This window comes from Hypanus sabinus, chromosome 2 (assembly GCF_030144855.1).
Source record: "Hypanus sabinus isolate sHypSab1 chromosome 2, sHypSab1.hap1, whole genome shotgun sequence".
Lineage (NCBI taxonomy): Eukaryota > Metazoa > Chordata > Chondrichthyes > Myliobatiformes > Dasyatidae > Hypanus > Hypanus sabinus.
The window spans coordinates 124,284,469-124,305,930 of NC_082707.1; the positions used below are offsets into that span (position 1 = coordinate 124,284,469).

A 21,462-nucleotide genomic window follows, 5' to 3' on the forward strand; every position below is an offset into this window, starting at 1 on the left:
TCAGAAATCATTCAGCTCATGGACTCCAAAAACCCTCTCTGTGTACAATGTTCCCCTAAGACTCCCTCTAAACTTGCAAAATCTCACTTTAAACATGAGCTTAGACACCCCTACAATGGGAAACAAATTTTATTATCTCGTCCCTCAATTTTATACACCTCCATCTCCTCCGCTCCAGGAAAGACAAACCCAGTGTCTTCTTATAACAGAGATGTTTCAATCCAGGCAGCTTCTTAGTTAATATCCTCTGCATTCTCACTCTACTCCCCTCTCAGGGTGGATATACAGAGCTTTGCAGTGAGAGAAACACCTTCTCAAAAATCAACGGTGACAGAAGCTTCCTTCAAGTTCTCAATGAGATCTTAGGTTCTGAAAAGATATTGCTGTTTCAAGGGCAAATAAAGAGGGGATGGAGATGGATGTCTTTATACAGTGTACTTCAAAGTGAAATCCAAATTAACCTCTGTAGGAAATGCCATAAAAACAGTTTACATACAGGACGTGATGGTCATACAAAATGAACTGCACCTCTAGAGGCCAGGACACTTCCTGCCTGGCATCTATATGAAGTCAAACTTAACTTTTGAAACAAAAATCAAATTATCATTTCATTTGGTCTTTGTTAAAGGACTGGTCTTTAAACAGTCTTACTGCACAGGCTTTAACCGTTCTCACTTCAAAAATATTGTCCTTAATGACATACTTGCTTGTGGTAATGTCTAATGAGAAGGGAAGTGAGATCTGGTTTGGGAGCAAATTTTGCCCTGTCCAGGATGAGTCCAATTTCACTATCTACAGCAGTGTCTGTGACCTTGAGGTTTGCAACAGCATCAATAGCTTTAGTTAATGCATCACAGAAGATGCAGAGCTGTTTCTTTTGAGCTGTAGATAGCAGAGTTGTATGTAGGTGCTTGGAACCTTCAAACCTTTAAGATCCTGAAGGGAAGAACACGACTGTTGCCATTGCTTGTGTTTCTCTTTAGGGAGTGGGACATCCCATTACGAGTGTCTGAAGTCAACTCTTAACATGAATCATCCCTCCATACCAACTGGAGCAGCAAATCCAAGAGGGTCAAATAGGCTGTTGATAGTCAATAGCACACCCCAATGCAAAAGGTGTCTTTCAGTATGAGTAACCTGGAAAGTAAGAGTGCTGTAACAAAGTCCTGTCCAAGGCCCAGAATGCACTGCATAGCAGGGAAATCTTGTCCAAGATCAAGATTCTGTAGACCTTTGGCAAGATCTTCAGACAGGAAACACTGCCTGACCTCAGCACTGTTGGATGCAATCTTAATACAGTATGAGATTAGACTATACCAACATGTTTCTTCTGCACTAGAAAATGATTTCAGACCATCGTCAACACAGAAATGCCTTTCCCTGTACCTCCACACTTCAGTGCCAAATTCCTTTTCTCCCTTGAAAACCATCCTCTTAAGCCATAGATTGCCACAGCTGGCAAGGGGTAGTTAACAAATACATTAAATCTCATGCAGTACTCTGGGATCTCATCATCCAGTTGGTGGTCACAAAACCACAACAGTCTGAGGTGGTCTTGATGATTGTATCTGACTAGGAAGCTGTGGAACATTAGTCTGATTTCTGCCATCAGTGCCACAGACTCAGTTCTGAAACACGAGATCCCCAAGCAGACTGTTATCAAGGTTTAGACCCCGCAAGAGCACATTGTTCAGTGATACGTCTTAGAATTGTGCACTTGAATCAGAGACAATTTGCATTTGGGCAGATTTCTGGGGTGGTAAACACCAAAGTTGGGCAAATACCAATTTTCTTTGTTGGAATCCGGTAGAGGCGCTAAATCAGCGGGACTGTTCCTGCAGAGTCTCTCCATGAACTCTACGTAACGATCTTTTATTTGTTTCCCTTCGGAATGTGCAACTGAGAGACACGAGTCTCAGAGAGGGCCTGCTCTCTGTTATTTGGTAGGAATTATCATGGCAAGCGATAAGCAAGGGGAGTTGCCCATCTTTTGACTCGTCTCTACTAAACTCTGTTCATGATTGAAAGGAAGACCTCATCTTTGATGGAAGGTGCCAGTTTATAATCTCCTTCCTGCCTAAACTGGGTTGAGCAGCGGCAAGCACATCAGGGTGCCTGGTTTGCTCACCTACAATCTGCTCTTTCACACAGATTTTACTCTCACAGGGTTGAAATTACTTGGATGCCTGTTCTCCAGTACATTAATCTTAAATGACAGTGGGCTGATAAGCTCCATCGAGGCAGACTTCACCCACTACAGCCTAACTCAGGTCCACTTGTTCGGTACAAGCAGCATTGTGCTGCCCACGTTCCTTATGTACCAAGGATGGTGTCTCTGCCAAACAGCTGGAGAATCTCAGCAGAAAAGTCAAAGTAGAAGAATCTTGTCAACTATGTCCTGTGAATGGCCGTGTGCAGCTTCAGGAGTTGAGATTTCATCCCTGTTGTTGGAAATATGGTCACGTTCAGTCAGGGTCAGCACAAGTGAACAGACCTCCCCATGACAAATCCACGAGCTCTCTTGCAGGCAACTTCGCACGATTCAGAACATACCTTTAGGGTGTACAGGGAAACAGGACTTTCAACTTAGATTTGTGCATTGTCATGTACCGCATTCAGATACGTCTCCAGTTGACAGAAAATGCCTTTGAAGAGTTATCTTTTGACTCTATGACCCTCACAGAGCAGATATACAAAGCACCCATTAAACACCATCTCAAAAAAAATCGCGAGTTGAGGCTTCCTTCAGGTTTTTAATGAGATCTTACTTACAGAAAGATATTGCTGTTTCAAAGGCAAATAAAGAGGGGCTGCAGATGGACGCCTTTCCCGTGTGCTTCAAATCAAAATCCAAATTTATCCGCAAAGGAAATGACACACACAAAAAAGTTTACATACAGGAAGTGACATTCATACAAAGTGAACTGCATACAAAACAAACTGTACTTCTAGTGGTCAGAATACACATCCTTCCTGTAGTGAGGCAACTTGAACAGTGCATAATACTCCAGGAATGTCCTTCCCAGTATTTTACACAGCTTTAACAAGGCATCTCAACTCTTATCTTCTATGCCACAGCTGATCCACCTGTGCTGCCACTTTTATAGACCTATGCACTTGCATCCCCATGGCCTCCCTGTTCATCAACACTCCCTCGTGCCCTTAGGCACTGTACTTACCTACCTGCGTTTGCTCTGCCAAACCACATTACCTCAGCATTGTTAGTATTGCATTCCATTTCCCATTGCTCCACCCAGTTTTCCAGCAAATCTGTAGCCTGCTGTGCTCTTAGGCAAATTTCCTGCTACCTCCGACACCAACAATTTTCATTCTATCCACCACTACTTATCATACTTCCTACATTCACATCCAAGTACATCACGAACATCAAGGTCCCAGCTCAAATCCTGTTGTACACCACTGGAAATTGGTTTCCAGTCAGAATAGTTGCTCTTCCACCAGCACACCTCCCCTTCGATTTTGGTACCAATTTGCCAGCTTGCCTTGGATTCCACAGGGTCTAAACTTTTGGACCAGCCTTTCATGCAGCAACTTACCAAAGGTCTGGAAATAACATCTACGACACTCCCCTCATGAATTAGCAGAGCCATCACCTCAAATAATCAAAGTGGTGCAATGGGATCTCCTACCATCAAAGCCATGCTGGCTCTTCCAATCCCTGCCTTTCCAACTGAAGATAAATCCTATCCCTTGTCAGCATTTTTCCAATTTTCCTCAGTCAGAATCTGAGGTGTTTATAGTACCAAATGACAAGAGAAGACTGCAGGGAAGGAGACCAGGGATGTATACAAAAGCAAAATGAAAATTCTGACCCAAGGACTGAAGCACTGGGTGAACGGGTAAAGGCAAAGTACAAATGTGTTAACAGTAGCCTAGCCCCACAGTGACAGCATGGGAGACCTTTGTAGTAAATGCTAATTGGTTTATTACTGTCACATGTACTGAGGTACAGTAAAAAAAATGTTTTGCTTGCCATCCATACAGATCATTCCAAAAAAATATTGAGATAGCACAAAGGGAAAAATAACAACTGAAGACCGATTTAAGTGTTATAGTTACATTTAGGCCATGAGGAGGTAGTTTGTGGGGTGAAGAGTCTATCTTATTGTACTACAGGATCATTCAATAGTCTCAGAACAGCAGGATATAAGCTATTCTTAAGCCTGGAGTTATGTTTTCTGGTTTGTGCACCTTTTGCCAATGCAGCCAGCGGTGGTGGGGGGGGGGGGGGGGTAAGTGAAGAATGATCAGACTGGGAGAGGTCTTTGATAATGCCGGCTGCTTTCTTGAGGCAATGAGAAGTATAGACAGAATCTATGGCGGTGAGGGGGGCAGGCTGGAGGGAGAGGCCAGTTTCCACATTGGAGGAGAAAAAAATTGTACAAATAAAAATGGAGATGGCTAATCAACTCCAACCAAAGCTAAACCCTACAACTTGCAAGAGAGATGGGAATCTCAGTTGCTGTTCCACTTCCAACCCACGCTTACCCAAGCCATCTGCAGCAGATCAGATACCCTTCCAAATTAACAGACAACTTTGCACAGAGTGAGAGAAGACAGGAACTTCCAGGTTAGTCCCACATATCTACAAAGACAGCCACAAAGCTACATTGAAGGCTGTACCAACACAACAAGAGCTGGACAGAAAAACACAGAGCAGCTGAAACTAAAGACAACCCAAAGGTTCTGTGCACAACAAGTTAACACCTGTTCCAATTCTTCCAGGCTCAACAATTAGTTGCTGGTGGAGCTACAGCACAAACTCTGGAGATGCCCCGGCATGCTCACCAGGAAGTGTCGAGAGCCACCTCTTTGGAGAAAATGCACTACACTCCCACACTAGGTCACAGCCCTTTGCAAACACATCTTTTTTTCCCCCATGCTCATTTCACTGCAACCCCACTCATTCACAGGATTGTGTGAGCAACACCAGGATTTTTATTGCCTGTGCAGGACCACCTCTGAAGATGGTCAATCATACTGCTATATCTGCAGTCACCTACCAACCAGATCAGATAAGGATGGTCTGGTCAGTTTGAACCGGATGGGTTCCCAAAACTATGCAGCATTACTGACACTACCATTTTTCTTTAAAACCTCCAAATTTACCTAAATATATAAATTTAAACTATTCAGCTACCATGGTGGAATTTGAGCTTGTGTTTTTGAAGTCAGTTTCCAGGCCTCTGGATGCGACTCCAGTAGCGTAATCACTACGTACCATCTCCCTAGCTCCTGATGGGGAGAAATGAATAGCAATTAACACATGGCATAAACAGCAATCTGACAATGACTGGTTAATTAACATTCCTATATACACAGACACACCAAAAAAAAAATCAGCAATAGATGCAGAATGCTGGGATAATTTCAACCAGTAGACACTAGAGATAATATAGATGCTGGAAATCTTGAGACACACACACACAATACTGGGAAAACTCAGGTCAGGCAGCATCTATGGAGAGAAATATAGTCAATGTTTGGAGCTGAGATACTTCATCAGGACCCAACCAGCAGACAGGGTAGACAAGGCCTTGGTTGAGAGTTCTACTGAGAGTACAGCATCCTCACTGCTGCACTGGAACGTCAGTCTAGGTTATGTCCTCACACTCCTGAAGCAGGTTGTGAACTCAAACTTCTCATTCAGAACCACTGAACGCCTGGAGAGGAAAACTACCACTTAGTGGTGCACCACAATTTCAGGTGGCCTACCACAAATGGTCACTATATTCTTGTGGTCGACACTGGCCAGGCAATTAAAGGATGGCGATTGTTAAAGAAGGAATGTTTTATTTTGGTTTCTTGCACATTTAGTTAAGACCCCGTTGAATTAATCAGGAAAATTTAGGCCCAGTAAGGGTTGACTTTAAAGGGATGTTTAAAATAGAGGTGCCTGGATTACACTGAAACAGGTCTCCCAGCGGTGAAATGCTGCTCATCCTCCAAGCCAGCTTTGCCATACCTTAAAAACCAATAGTTGGAAGAACTCAGCAAGTCAAACAGCAACTGCGGCTTGACTCATTGAGTTCTTACCGAGTGGTGTGCTATTTGCTAAATTTACAATGTCTATCGTCCCTTGCTACTCCATCCTCTTCTTCCTACCTTTCTTCATTCTGCCTCATCTTCATACTTCTTTCTTCCTCTTGCCCTTAAATGCATCTACAGTATTCTACACCGTAAGCCTTAGAGAGATCCACTATTTCCATACCAGGAGAAAAAGCAAAAAGAGATCTTTGTAAAACTTACTGGAGATAGTTTTTGATAACCTGCACTCTTCCAAATGCAAACATAATGCCTACCTCTAACTTGCTAAACAGTGCCATAATATTAATGAAGCCCCTATCAGTGAAAGTACCACTATTTTGCTCAGGCTTTCCTGAATTCTTTCTTATAAATCCTGTTGCACTGCCTTTTGAATTTTCATACCTATATCACATCAAAGAGAAATGTGAATATCTCAGTAAGATGTATCAGATTTGAAACAGAGGACTTTACAAAGGAAGGACTGATAAAGGATATAATCTCGAACTCTACCCGCAATTACATAGTAACCTTACACCAGTAGGGTTACTATGTAATTTAGTGCACAGTACAGGAGGTGTGATGGGCGACCTGAATTTCTGGCCAATGTCTACCTGCCACTGCATTGATTTATCGGGCAGGAGTATAGAGGGAAGAGTCACAGTGAATCGACATGCACGCTTGTGTTTTAGGGACAGCAGTTATCATTCTGCCTCCCCTTGCACCAGGAAGAGGGCAGAAGACGACAGTTTAAATGTGTCTGTCAAAGGACACGGCTGCCACTCAGTGGGAGAACACACACCGGGGGAAGTCAGAACTTCAAACGCAGCACCTATGGGTCTCAACCCAAAACATCCCGTCCATAGGCGCTGCCTGACCTGATGAGTTCCTCCTGCATTTTGTGTGCATTGCTCAAGATTTCCAAAGTCTCACATTTTCTCAGTGAGAGAAGATCCCCACCCACCACACACCAACTCCAACAATCCCCATACCACACAAAGAAAATGGGATATAGACAGAGAAATAAACAAACTCCAAAAAGATCATTCAAATTCAACTTGGGGTTGCAGTACACAACTTCAATTGTCTGTGCAAATAAACAAGCGTCTCTTTGTACTGCATCAAATAGACAGAGGCTCATTTCGAAAGCTGCACCCTATCCAGACAGCTGTCCCTCTGCTGCTCAGAAAATGTAATTCAGTGGCTATGGTGTTACGCTCCAGCTCCTGGTGAGACAAGCTCGACATATACCAGCTAAGAGACTCCAGCACCAGCACATGTGCCAGCTGGTAGTCAGTTACACAGCACCAGTACAAACCTAAAAGTTGGTACTGATATATTTTTGTCACGGGTACCCGAATACAATGGGGAAAAATTGTTTGCGTGCCATGCGGACAGATCATACCATGCATTAGTACACAAGGTAACAGAATGCATACTATAATGTTATCACTGAGGACCCCTTCACCCAGGTTATGCCTTGTTCTCACTGCTACCATTAGGAAGGTGGTACAGAAGCCTGAAGGCATACACTTCATGATTCAGGAGCAGCTTCTTCTTATCTGCCATCCAATTTCTGAATGGACACTGAACCCACAAACATTACCTCACTACTTTTATTATTTCTATTTTTGTACTACTTATTAAATATATATATACCTTCTATGCGGTGGTGTACTGGGGCAATGACATCAACACGGGTGATGCCCACAGGTTCAATAAACTGATTAGAAGGGCTCACTCTGTATAGGAGTCAAACTGGACACAGTGGAGTCTGTGGTAGAACAAAGGACCCTCCAGAAAATCCTGGCAGTTCTGGACAATGTTTCTCACCCTCTGCATGCCACCTTGGCTGAACAGAGGAGCACTTTCAGTAATAGACTAAAGGCTGATTTATACTTGTGCGTCACATCTACGCCACAGGTGTCACGTACCCTACGCCGTACCTGCGCTGTACCCTATGCAGTAGGGTGACGTGCATCTCTCCAGAAAAGTTACTCACGCATCATGGCGACACAGACCACAACAACTGTGATCGGTCCACTTGGTAGCATTGCATTTCCTCCTTCGCATTTCCGGTTGCTTCTTGTACACCGATATGAAATAGGTGAACCAAATCGTTAAATCTACCTGCCAACATGCGAAAATGTTTGAAATGCATTTCCTCATCCACATCTCTCAAGAAGAGGCTCAACACAGTGGCATAGAAACCCCACCGCCAACAAGCGTTTTGGTGCACACCAACGCATGCTCGCTACAGCGTGGAGCGACGCAGAAGTGAAAATCAGGGGTACAGCACAGGCTGCAGCATAGCCTGTGTGCACAAGTATAAATCAGCCTTAAGACAACTGCACTGCTGCACTAAATGGGATCATTCTTACCCTCAGCCATTAGGCTCCATAATGACTCAACCTATAGCCAGGGAAGTGATGACCCCCTCCTGTTAGACTGCTTGAGGTAACTTATTGTTTATTCTTTCTCACTTCTCTTCTAATATTTGTATATCTGTGTACTTGTAATGCTACTGTGACACTGTAATTTCTTTTGGGATTGATAAAATATCTATTAATATCCACACACACACGAGTAATTCAGTTTTTTTCTCTACTGCGTATTGCACTGTACTGCTGCTGCGAAGTCAACAAATTTCACGACATATGCCGGTGACCTTAAACCTGATTCTGGTTCTGATGGTCAGTTTATGCATCGGTACCAGCTCCCAGCAGGAAGCTGGTAGTCAGTGTACATCTCAATGCCTTTACATATACCAGACTCATATCAGCAAGGAGCAAGGCATGTAGTTGTTTCCATCACAATTCTACAGTATCTTCCAGCAATGCACTGGGGTAGAAACAAGATGAACAACGGTCCTTAAAGGACACCAGCACAAGTGTCCATCACGCTGGCCAGACGTTCTCCTGAGGCGGTCCTCCAGAATCGAGGCTATCTTGCAGCCTCGCATGTTCAGAGGTGGCCAGGGTTGCTGATGACCAAAGTGGGACCTGTAGATTGTGGTAATTTCAGTAATCCAATCAGTGTCCTCTCGGATGGATAAAGCACAATCTCTCTCCTCAGATTTGGGCTGAAACTTTGTAAAGGATGGGAAGGTTATGCAAACATATTACAAGCTGCAGAAAACTAAAATGATATAGCATTAACTTAAAATTGCACAGTAAGCCAAAACAGATGGTGTTTGTGGTGGGGAGTGGGGGAGTGGGGGAGTGGGGGAGTGGGGGAGTGGGGGAGTGGGGGAGTGGGGGAGTGGGGGAGTGGGGGAGTGGGGGAGTGGGGGAGTGGGGGAGAGGGGGAGAGGGGGAGAGGGGAGAGAGAGAGAGAGAGAGAGAGAGAGAGAGAGAGAGAGAGAGAGAGCACAAACACACAGGCACCAATACCTGCTGATCAACATTTGATGCTAATTACATTCAAGCGAAAGGGGGTTAGAGTACTTTCCTTACCCAAAATTGTGAAGTGCAGTGGCATTGTTATGCCAATTCAACTGAAATGCAATTAGTTTTACACAACGGCTAGAACAGAGCCTTGTTTAAATTTATGTTTCAAATTGTCAATGGTGGAACCTGAACCTTCACTACCTGCTCAAAAATGCAACCACTGTGTCACACCCAATATAAGTCAGTGAGGCACATGATCCAGACACAGCATATAGCTGAGAATTTCAGACAGACTGTTATACTCAAGGTCAGTGCACGTGATCCATGGAATGGTAGAATAACAGAATGTTAAAACCATTCTGTTATTTTGTTACAGCCAGTATCAAAACTTTGCAAATATAACTTCAATTTAGCATGTGTTTTCATTGAACAGCAAGATAAATATTCTGCTTTCATGCTATCAGAAAGAACATGAGTCATTGGCACACAGCTCCTGTTAGCACATGTCCAGAACTAACTTTAACACCACCCATCGCTCAATCTATTAAAAAAAAATTAGCCATGAAGAACTATTTTCTTGACAACTGGCCCAAATTCCAGAATTTAGCTTATATGAAACAGAGCCCGTCTTCCTCGTGCAGGAACATCAGTCAAGTACACAGTGACCAATCTTGGGCACACCCTGGTGTCTCTGAGCATGCTCAGAAGTGTCTCCAAATGATCATGTTTCACCAAGCAGAGAAGGTAGCAAGACGGCTATCACCACCCAAAAATTAGTTCCATTGCGCCTTCATCTATTCCTTAATTTATGCCTTCCCTTCTTCTAATGGATAAACAGGTGTGTTAAACATCTATTGTTTATTTATTGCGACACAGTGCAGAATAGGCCATTCTTTCAAGGTGCACCGCAAAGCAATCCATCGATTTAATCCTAGCTTAATCACGGGAAAATTTACAATGACCAACCAGCAAGTCTTTGGAGGAAACCAGAGCACCCAGAGGAAACCCAGGCAGTCACGGGGAGAACGTACAAACTCCTTACAGGAAGCAGCAGGTTCTCCCAGACTGTAAAGCATTGTGCTAACCACTATGCTACCATGCCACCCAATATGATTCTGTTTAAGGTAAAGGCTAAACCGGATCCATCCAACAGAGTTTGAAGTACCCTGGAAAATTCGTCTAGCATCCTCACCCCTTGAGCTCTACTAAGCATCCCCTCACTGGAATGCAAGAACCGCCACATTGAGTTCAGTTTCAATACCCCAGCAGATGCACAATACCTTAACGGCATAGAATCAGACTGGATTTTTATCTTTTATAGGAAATATTTCACTGAGGTCTTGGAACCCAGCTGGGTAGACGTGAAGGCACATGAGCAAACTGCTTAATTCATTACTTCCGCTCACTTGAATAAGGTGAAGGAGGCAGAAGAGGGAGAGGAGAAAAGGTGTGGGAAGGGGGAAGGGATGTGGAAAGACCAAAATACAGGAAGTAATGAACATATGAAGTGAATGAAGGAAAGGGAGGGAAGGGAGTAATATTTAGGAGTAAAAGGGTCTTGCTTTACACAAATTCACTCCAAAAACCTCCCCAATAAATTAGGGGGTTCATTGCCGTTTTGTCACCGGTCAGTGGTGTGGTGGCATCGGCACTGGACTTTGAGGTGAGTGGCCCCTTGCTTGAATCCGGCCGGATCCTTGCATGCTTTCCAATGTGCTGGGTTGAGCGTCAAGCTAGCAACTTGGCCTCTTAAAAAACAGATAAACGCTAAAGAAACGGCAAAGCTGAAGCCCAATGTGCCACAAGGCGCGGAGTGGAACAACAACAATTGCCGTATTGTAGGAAATGCACCAGCTGATTCGTACACAAAATCCAGTTATCAGCTTCAGTGACATTGATGGCGGTTTAAATACTGGTAGAGGCACCAGAGAGAAGCAACTTTCTCAACCTCAAACAGCATCATAGACCTTTTCAGTCCGCTCGAGTGTGTATCCACCCAGGCCTCGGTTTAACACTTCATATGAAAGATGAAACCACCAACATGCTAGATACTGTACATACACTTCTTCAGCACGACTTGGACCCAAAACACTCTGACTGTGTTGAAAATATCAGCGCTGAGCCTAGACTGATGCCAACAACTCCAACCAGTGGTGCAAGAGTAATTTTCATGCTTGGCTTGCTTAGTGTACTGACTGATGCAGCATTCCTTATGGGTTGAACAGACTTTGGACAATTGCAATGGTGTCCTCCACAGACATGCATTGCCCCCTTAAGGGCACTACTTGGGTACTCTCTCCGAGAGGCCAGCTAACTGGTACACTGTCAGTTTCTGACATCAGGTGAATTACTGATGCATATTAGAAGAAACTGTGCTAAATGCTATTTGACAGATTGTTTCACATCTACAACATGGGCCCCCATGGCACTGCTGCAGATTTATTCATGTCTCAAGGCTCTTATCCACCTTTGTCTTTCAATAATAGCATGATATGCCAGGTGCGTGGAACAACGCTGTAATTTCACTTAAAAGGCAGAACAATTATCTCTCCAGTGAAGTACGACTGTGGGACTCAAGACCAGTTGATCTCAAAAGACACAAGTGTGTCTTTAAAGTTTCTGCATAAAACTGGACATCCGAGCCTGGATTTATTGGATGAATGATTAAGAAATTGGAAATATTACAGACCAAGTACTTCACGTTCCATGAGAATTTCTTGTACAGTGCTTGCATTAGATAGTGTAATATAATAGTGGGATGAACAGGAGGTACAAGCAATAAAAACAATGTTAATCACGTTCAGATAACGATACTTCAACCACACACTTCATTCGCAAGCCTTGCACAAACGTTTTGACACACCACCAGGTTAAATTTCACTTAGTTCACCCAACCCCACTCCAAGAGTATAACCACCAATCCTACACCCCCATCCCTGAGCACAGCTTGCAACTCTCTTTCAGAAACAATTTAAGTTCTAAGTCCTCCTTTGGTAATTTTCCTGTGGTGGGCACAGTGCAAGATTCCAGACCTCCACCTCTGCACAATAAACCCTTGGAATATTGAAACTATCGATATTACCAGCTACATGATAGCTGAAATAGAGATAAACTTCTAACCATATACCAAACATGAGGAAATCTGCAGATGCTGGAAATTCAAGCAACACACACAAAATGCTGGTGGAAAGCAGCAGGCCAGGCAGCATCTATAGGAAGAAGTATTATAGTAAGGTTGGGATTGGTGCGGAGGGAGCGGAGAGCAGAGCGTTCGGAAGGAGAGAGATTGCAATTGGAACACGGTGTGGTGAAGTCAAGACGGTTGATGTCCTGTCAACAATTAGCAATAAAGAGATCCAGAGCAGGCAATAGACCAGAAGATCCACTTCTCCCTATAGATGCTGTCTGTTCTGCTGCATTCCATCAGGATTTTGTGTGTGTTGCTTAACCATATAGTTAAGAGATTTATCTCTATATCAGTAATCACGTAACTGGTGAAGTACAATGTCAGAGCAGGGTTCCAAAGTATTAAAAACATTTCCACTCACACTACTGCCCAGCATCTCAAAACTCTTATCCTTTCTCAGTCTTCTGAGCAGACTAAACTTATCCCTATCTTTTCCATTCCCAACGGAAATAAAGTGCTTTCCATTAACCGGTAGAATCCCAATGCGCCAAATCTAGAATCAGAATCAGGTTTATTATCACCGGCATCTGTTGTGAAATTTATTAACTTAGCAGCAGCAGTTCAATGCAATACATAATATAGAAGAAAAAATAATAAATCAATTACAGTATACGTATATTGAATAGATTAAAAACCGTGCAAAAAGCAAAAATAATATATATTTTAAAAAGTGAGAAACATAGAAAATAGGTGCAGGAGTAGGCCATTCAGCCCTTCGAGCCTGCACCGCCATTCAATATGATCATGGCTGATCATCCAACTCAGAACCCTGTACCTGCTTTCTCTCCATACCCCTGATCCCTTTAGCCACAAGGGACATATCTTAAATATAGCCAATGAACCGGCCTCAACTGTTTCCTGTGGCAGAGAAGGTAGTGAGGTAGTGTCCACTGATTCAACGTCCATTTAGGGATCGGATGGCAGAAGAGAAGAACCTGTTCCTGAATCTCAGTGTGTGCCTTCAGGCTTCTGCACCTCCTACTTGATGGTAACAATGAGAAGAGGGCGTGCCCTGGGTGCCACTCCAATTCACTGCCACAACTCAGCATCCCAAATCTCCTATCTTGCTATGCCTTCCCAATAGGCCAAAGCCCTCTCACCGACCTAATGTCAATGGAACAAGCCCATCCTATTCATCATACCATCATATCACAACTCCCTCCTATCCCTTCCAAACCCCTTCCCATCATTCCCAAAACAGGCATCACAAAGGGCAGGGTTGGATACCCAATACAATTCCCATTCACTCCAATTGATTCAAGTTTCCTTTTCCCAATCCATTTCCAAGTGTAAAATCCTGATGAACCAAGCCAGTGCCACCAGATTCACCTAAACACAGGTTTGGGGAACCAAGAATTGAAGGGCACGGGTCAAGGAGAAAGTGAAGAGTTTTTATAGGAACCTGAGCAGCAACTTTTCCCCATGGCATGAGAAGTGGTAGAAGCCAGTAGGTTAACATTTAACAGGTACATGAATCAAAATGGTTTTTCTTAAGGATATGAGCAAATAAAACTAGTTTATTTGGGACTGTTGATCAGCATGGACCAGTTGAGCTGAAGGGCATACTTCAGCGTGACTAACAGAATAATTTCCCTTGCATGAAAAGCGAATGGCTCATTCTGGCTAAATTTACTGTGGTAACCAGGATGAGATGGGGACTCCTCTGTGTCACCATTCCCACTTTCTGCCCAATGACTACTGAATAATTTGAATACAGAAATAAGATTCTGTCTTCAGCCTGTCCAACGTTGGAAACACAGCCTTCTGCCTCCTTAAGACTTTAGAGCTGCATGGATGATTGAAGGCCCTTAGTTTACTAACAGGAGTGCTGCCCAAGTGAATTCAAATCTGTCAGAATAAATGGAATCAGTGACGTAATAGATTCCAAAGGTTAGTGGGTTTTTTGCAGAAGAAACAGAGGTGGTGTCCCCTCCCCCACGCAAGTACATTTACACAATTGGTTGCTGTGATTTGGGGCGCAGCCTAGAGAAAGCAGGTTCAATGTCAATTTTTAAAAGCGAACCAGAGAATTTTATAAAGTTAGAATCTGCCAGGCCACAGAAAAAGTCATGGGAAAAGTTTAATAGGAGCTTTTAATGAGCTGACACCGCCCTCCTTAGTGATGCAGGGCTCCATGTACAGGGTTAACTGTCAAGACAGCGGGCCCGAATCATCCTCGATCAGCTCCGGGGTGAGGTTGCGAGAATAAAACCGACACCTGGCTACATCTGGTCACCGTCTCACCGGGAGCTCCAGTGAGAAGTCCCATCTCTTGGAAACGGTGCCAAATGTTCGACGGACGAAAAGAAACTTGGCCAAGCGGTGACAATTTTCACGTGTTACTCAGGTGCGGTTGATATGGACAGCCCCTCGATCTGCCACCCTGCACTCAGTGTTGAAACACTAGCAACACTGAACCGAGAGCCCGCTGTAAGCAGCACGGCGCAGAAACAGAACTGCAGAGACTTTAGCAAGCCGCCGGTGATACCTCTGCGACTGGGTCGATACACATCCTGGGTGGACGTAACTCCGCGCACACCAAATCAGTGAATGATTACAGTGGCAGAAAAAAAAGGTTTCTGCACAGCATTCTCCAGCTCCGAGACCGGGGGTCTGCACAAGGGACAGTCAGTGTCGCAAACCTAGTTAGTGCCCGACGCACGACTCTCCGCAAGAACCAATGCGCGGGGATAAAGAGAGAGAAATATTTAACCTTACCAAGCCACCTTGTGAACCTTCTATTCAAAGTCGACATTGACACATCCTTGCAGCCAACAAGACTGTAAACCAATCACTTCCACTCCACGGGAAAATAAATGTCTAATTTATTGAGCAACCCCCACGGAAAACAAACAACTCGGCTTCCTCACAGACTTGTTTTCAGCGCGCGCTCTCTCTGGCCGAAAACGCACAGTGCGCCCACGGTCTCTCCCTCTCTCTCCAACAAGGTGTGGCAATGACATCACAGCACAATCACCTGTCTGCTTCAGAATGCACCGAAGCCAGCTTTGGGAACTCGGACACTAACTACACCAGGCCCTTGATAGTACACGTGTCCCACAACGACTCCGGCGTGTCCGTTGTCCCCTTCATTACCCTAGTTTCCAGAGTGTAAGAGAGTTCCAGTTGGCATCACATGACCAGCCGGTGCCGCTCCTTTACACATGCACAAAGCACTTGATCAATACGTTGATCGATCAAGTCTATGGGTGTGAAGGCCGTTCCCCTACTGAGAGTAAATTCTCTTTATTAAAGCAGAATACAACACATTTCAACATCACCAGCAATCACTCTAGCGTTTGCTACAGAGAGTTTCAGAAGTCACCCATACTCAGGCGGGTGCAGTACATGAATTCTTTGCCAGGGGAGTTACCAGGGGAGACCCAACAGAAGCCCTAACTCACTCAGCCCATCTTTATATGACATTCTCTACAATACAGACAGTACCCTGGTAAATTTCCTCTGCACTGTCTCTGAAGCCACTCCCTTCCTATAATAAAGTGATCAGAACTGAACACAATACTCCCAGTGTTGTCTAACTAGAGTTTTACGGAAATGCAACATTACCTCAAGGCTCTTGAACACAATCCCTCATCACACCATACTCCTTCATAACAACCCTATTTGTTAAGAATTTTGTCTCCCCAGAATATATAGATTAACCATAACAATGAGCAAAACAAAAATGCCCTGGCCATTAATGTATCGCTCTGTGGAGAAATTGCTACATGCATGTCAGTTGCTTCATCTCCTGCATTGCAACATGATGTTTTGTTGGCCGTGAAGCACTTTCGACCGTCCCAAATTGCAAAAGACTCGTCAAAAATTCTGAAGATTTCACTCTGCCCAGAGACAGTGCCAATAATCACACTGCATCTTCCTCAGCCAGAGGGGAGGGTCACAGTTGCTGGATTGAGGTTGAAAGATGCTGAATGAACAATTGTTAGAGCATCACCTGGGGGAAGGTCAACAACAAGAATGTCATGGCAGGAGCAATGGCTGAAATCCTCTGCAATTTGCTTTTACCTTTTGAAACATGATACATACCTTTGAGCTTACATCATTATGACTGCTTCAGTTCTGGGCACTGCTCAGTGTAGCTTTGTCATCCTAGTGTGTAAAGTACAATCAACTGGTTGTTTCCTTTGCTCTGAACTCCTTATTCGGGTACTATTCAAAGACTGGTATGGTACGTATAAATAGGCAAGGCCTTGATTTATAATCTTATCCTCCCATCTTCCAGGTAACACCTTAAACCATAGCACTCTCTACCTATTAAATAAATTTGAGGGCATTTTCAAGGAAAACCAGGAGCATTCTCCTTCGTGTTTAAGATAGTACTTTTCCCCCACCATTCATCATCACTGACAGATCCAAAACCACAAAAGTACAGGGGTTTTCAAAGCTGATGAAAGGGTCATACACTTGAAATGTTCATTCTGCCCTCCTTCAACAGATACTACCTGACCTGCTGAGTTTTTACAGCACTCTTTTTTTAATTAAAAACTGACTATCTGATCTCTGTTCCAGATCCAACTGCACTCCTTTATAGGCAGCACCCTCTAAGACTGAGGATGACTTGCTCCTCAACAACAGTTCTCAGGGCGAGAGGTTACTGAAGTTTCTTTTGAAGGATCTCGGACTCAGACAGAACTTGGTATCGGCGATATGAGAAGGGAAGTACAATACTCATTCCTTTTTTTACATAGGACTCTGTACACTTGTGAATGGCTGAGGTTCTCAGGGCCCTCCTGAAGAGTCATGGGCTACAGATTTCTGTCTGCAGATGAGAATGTTACAGATTTTCAAAAAGGCTTGAATCTTTCAGTCTATTTGCATTCCTGCCTTGAAGGAGCTTGCAGCAGGGTCTGTTTTGGGAGTTAGATACTGAAAAATGCAGCCTGTTCATCAGAGTTGACTGAGCTTGACTAGATCAAAGCTGGAGAAGTTGGATTGAACCTTGGTCTGCTTATCCTGCCTGATTTTGCAAAGACGGTGTTGACAATATTCTGACAGTGATGGTAGGTCTCAGTGAGTAATCGGGGTTTCAATGAGGTTTGTGCTCGTCCTGAGGACATCTTCCCAGGAAAGTGAAAATAAGCTGGTACAGTGCCCCAGTAGATAAAAAATGCTCACTACATTCACTCTGGTTTTTGGGGGCGGGCGGGTGGTGAGAAAAACAGTAAGATATAGAGCCTTTCATAACCTTGAGTAATCTTGGCATCATTCACAAATATCGAAGGATTTACAAAATGTTTAAGGTACGAAACACAACAGTAAGTTCTCAATGAGCTATCTCCAGCAGAGGACATTGTGCTAATGGGAAGATTATCATTTAATATTGACTATCATGAAAATAACTTCTCAGCTTTAAATCATGCACTGTAACCTTTTGTACACAAGATCTCAGCTTGACATCTCCTCCAATATGCTGCAAGGACAGAGATAGGAGATGATGACAAAAACACTTTCCCCACAAAAAGAACTACATTCAAAGTGATCCATTCTTAATCTTGAGAGCAAGTAAAAGAAAATGACTAAGTTAATTCCTTGAGGCCCTGCTGGCTCATGCTAAATGATATGGTTTATTTTAGCATTAATGAAGGTGCTACTTACTTACATACTAGTAAATGACTTTGGCTTTACGCAGAGAGTAGACCCCTCCACTGATACATCCAGTATTCCTCTCTCGGTCAAGATCCCAAGCAAAACATTTCAATCATTTATTTCAGGGTTCTTGCTATACACTCTGAAAGGTTTTCTCTGTGACCATCTTCCTCCCATATTCCAAAATCTTGCAGGTCAGTAGGTAAAGTGGACAAAGTCTCTTGGGATTAGTATGAATGTCCAATGATCAGCATGGACGCAGTGGGCCATTTTGGGAACCAGGACGGATAAATTCACTCACCTCAACTGTAAACTGATTCCACCAGCTATAGACTCACTTTCAAAGACACAAACTCATGTCTCAGTATTATTTATTTACTTTTTGCACTATTCTTTTGCATAGTTGGTTGGTTGTCAGTCTATGTTTTCCATAAACTCTATTGTATTTCCTAATTTTCCTGTCAATGCGTCTCAGGGTAGTATATGGTGACATATACATACTTTGATACTTTGACTTTGAATTACAAAAATTACATAATGCAGGACACTGGGAAACAACAGAAATTCAAGAGCTACTTTGTACAAGGATTCTTAATGTCATTCTCCTGGGATGTGCATGAATAAGGAGTTCAAGGCACTCAGGCAAGGCTGCTCTTGCATCCTCCTCCTCTTCCCTCCTCCGTCAGTGGTGGAGCGTAGGGTAGAGCAAGAGAGCCTGGTGGAGAGAAAGGAACCATTTCTGAGAGAAATGGAGAGAAAGGAACCTTGCCAGCTCTCAGGAACTGGTAGCTATTTAGTACATCTCAAAGGGACTTCAATATACAATCTTCCAACTTACAGGCACCCCAAGAACCTGAAAACTGCCTCACTACCCAACCAGTTGGATGACAGGATGGAGATAAGTCTCTACCAAAGGAGGTGTAAGGAGCTCCTTCTCTCTGCTAGCCTGCGGGTCACCCTTGGGCAAGATGTAGCACCCCCTTAGCACCCCGATCAGGGTCATGTGAAGCCATGGGAGTAGGTGTTGGATGGTCATATGAGCAGCTGCCAAATATCACAAGTCCTGGTTAAGTGACCAGTGATGCTGGGCAGACAATCTCTGAAGGGTATTGTTAATGTTTGGTATCGCCTGTAAAGACACAGCTCAGAAGAAGGCAATGGCAAACTAATTCTGTAGAAAAAATTGACAGGAACGATCATGGTTATGCACCTTGATCGCCCACCTTATATGACACATACACATAAAAATGACCAAACCAGGGCACACTTTGGTGCTGCGCGGGTGTCCTGTGAAGGGTGCAGTACACAGAAGGGGAGGGAGCATGGCAGGTCAAAGTGCCTCAGTGCACAAGTGGATGAGAAAAGGGTTGACTGTGCACTTCAAGGGAATATTTCTAAGGCTCAGTTTTGGAGGCATGCTTCAAGTTCTTTACTGTCCAATTTTTTTAATTGCAGGGATTGCTGGAAGTCAGTTGCAGCAGCCATTGTTATGTGGGGTCCTGCATTGTGGGATCCCACACACAGGCATACACACAGGAGAATGCAAGTGAGCCCACAGTAAAGGCGGTGGAGTCGGGAGAAGGGGGAGGAAGGGGCAGGTCGGCTCTATTTATCTAATATGCCTTTCCTGTTGCCCCGGAGGCCTTTGAGATCAACAGCTCATCTGATGTGAGTGAACTAAAAACCTCTCAGCTGGGGGGGGGGGGGGGGGGGGGGATAGGATTGCAGGGTGCTGAGGGAAGGGCGAGGGACCACCTTTTTGCCCAGCTCCTACTTTAAGAAGTAAACAAAGGAAACATAAGAGGTATTTATTTACACAGCACTGTTCCAAACATCAGGAGGTCTGAAAAGCACCTTACAGTGAAATACTTATCAAGTATAGCCACTAAAGGAACCAAGGCAGACAAGCTTTACACAGCAAGTACCATAAGCAGCTGAACAATTTATAACTAGATAATCTCTGTTACCAACATGTTTTTAAAGTTTTTAAATCGATGCACCATACAAAGGAAGAAACTGCAGAGAATGTGGGCACAGCTTGGCACATCATGGCAACCAATCTCCCCTCCATGGATTCTCTCCACACTTCCCAAACTTCGGTATAGCTGCCAACATAATCAACAGTAAATGGCACAAGTTTATGTGAGTGAAGATAAACCTGATTCTGATATTTATATATGGAGATACAGCACGGAATAGGTCCTCCCAGCCCTTCGAGCTGTGCTGTCCCACAATCCCCCAATTTTAATCCTAGCCTCATCATGGGACAACCTACAATGATCCATTAACCAAGCAACTGGTGTGTCTTTGGACTGCAAGGAAACCAGAGCACCGAGAGGAAACCTGCACGGTCATGGGGAGAACATACAACCTCCAGTAGCGGGAATTGAACGCCTGTCCCTGGTACTGTAAAGAGCTGTAATAACCACTACACTACCATGCTGTTTACATGATATATGTGATATTAAACCTGCTTTTGATATGGGTCTCTATTGTGGACTGAGAGCGGGAAGGGGGCAGGGAGCAGGAAGCTCCAGAGAGACTTTCAGTAATGGTCAATAAGCCCGTTGTTTGTAATCAAATGGCCTTGCCTGGTGTCTCACGGCTGGGTGTGTCTGCACCTGTACCACCCCAGCCCCAACACTCCTTCACTGCCACCTGACCCACACCTCCCCAGTGGTGCTCCACCCTCAGTTTCCCACATCTTTACTCCTACCAGATTTACAAACTCATTCTCCGCCCTGTGTTGACAAATACAGTACCATGCAAAAGTATCATCAGGGAATTTGTGTATTTAACCACTTCTGGGTAAATATGCATCAACAGAGCGAGTACTGGAAGCAGGTACTCCTGCAGCATTTAGGAAGTATCTAGACTGGCACTTGAAATGCCAAAGCATGGAAGGCCACAGACCAAGAGCTGGTAAACGGGGTTAAAACACTGATATTTGCTAATCGACATCATGGGCCAAAGGGGCTTTCCATGTGTGTGTTCCATATGACTCTAAGAAATATAAGCCAGAAAGAATTTCCCTCTCACCTTCAAAGTATTGTCAAGGAATTTGAGTATTTACCTAAGGTAACACCTTATCTGAAGGACCGCACCCTTGACAACACCGTGCCCTCTCTCAATAGGATGTCAGCCTTGACCATGTGCTCAGACTTCTGCGCAGGGCAGCCTCCGACTCAGGAATGTGAGTCTTACTGACTGAGCCATGGCTGATGTTCTCTCCCC

The 21,462-nt window shown here is 44.1% G+C and overlaps 1 protein-coding gene and 1 long non-coding RNA gene across 15 annotated transcripts in view; one reads left to right on the forward strand and one right to left on the reverse strand.

The window, feature by feature from the left end:
- The window catches only part of LOC132383172 (pleckstrin homology domain-containing family G member 3-like), a 218,491-nt gene that overhangs the window by 100,516 nt on the left and 96,513 nt on the right, over positions 1–21,462 (reverse strand). The window contains exon 1 of one of the 14 annotated variants that reach the window (XM_059954121.1): positions 15,340–15,532. The exons of 12 other annotated variants lie outside the window; for them this stretch is intronic. In XM_059954121.1, the coding sequence (XP_059810104.1) occupies positions 15,340–15,376 (37 nt within the window). In that variant the 5' untranslated portion in view covers positions 15,377–15,532. Of the gene's footprint in view, positions 1–5,161; positions 5,233–15,339; positions 15,533–21,462 lie in introns of those variants that run through there. One more of the 14 variants, XM_059954142.1, reaches the window with a different exon arrangement.
- On the forward strand, positions 9,382–19,900 carry LOC132383323 (uncharacterized). The gene is made up of 3 exons (XR_009508626.1): positions 9,382–14,968; positions 17,152–17,642; positions 19,684–19,900. It is a non-coding gene; the product is annotated as an uncharacterized LOC132383323 (long non-coding RNA).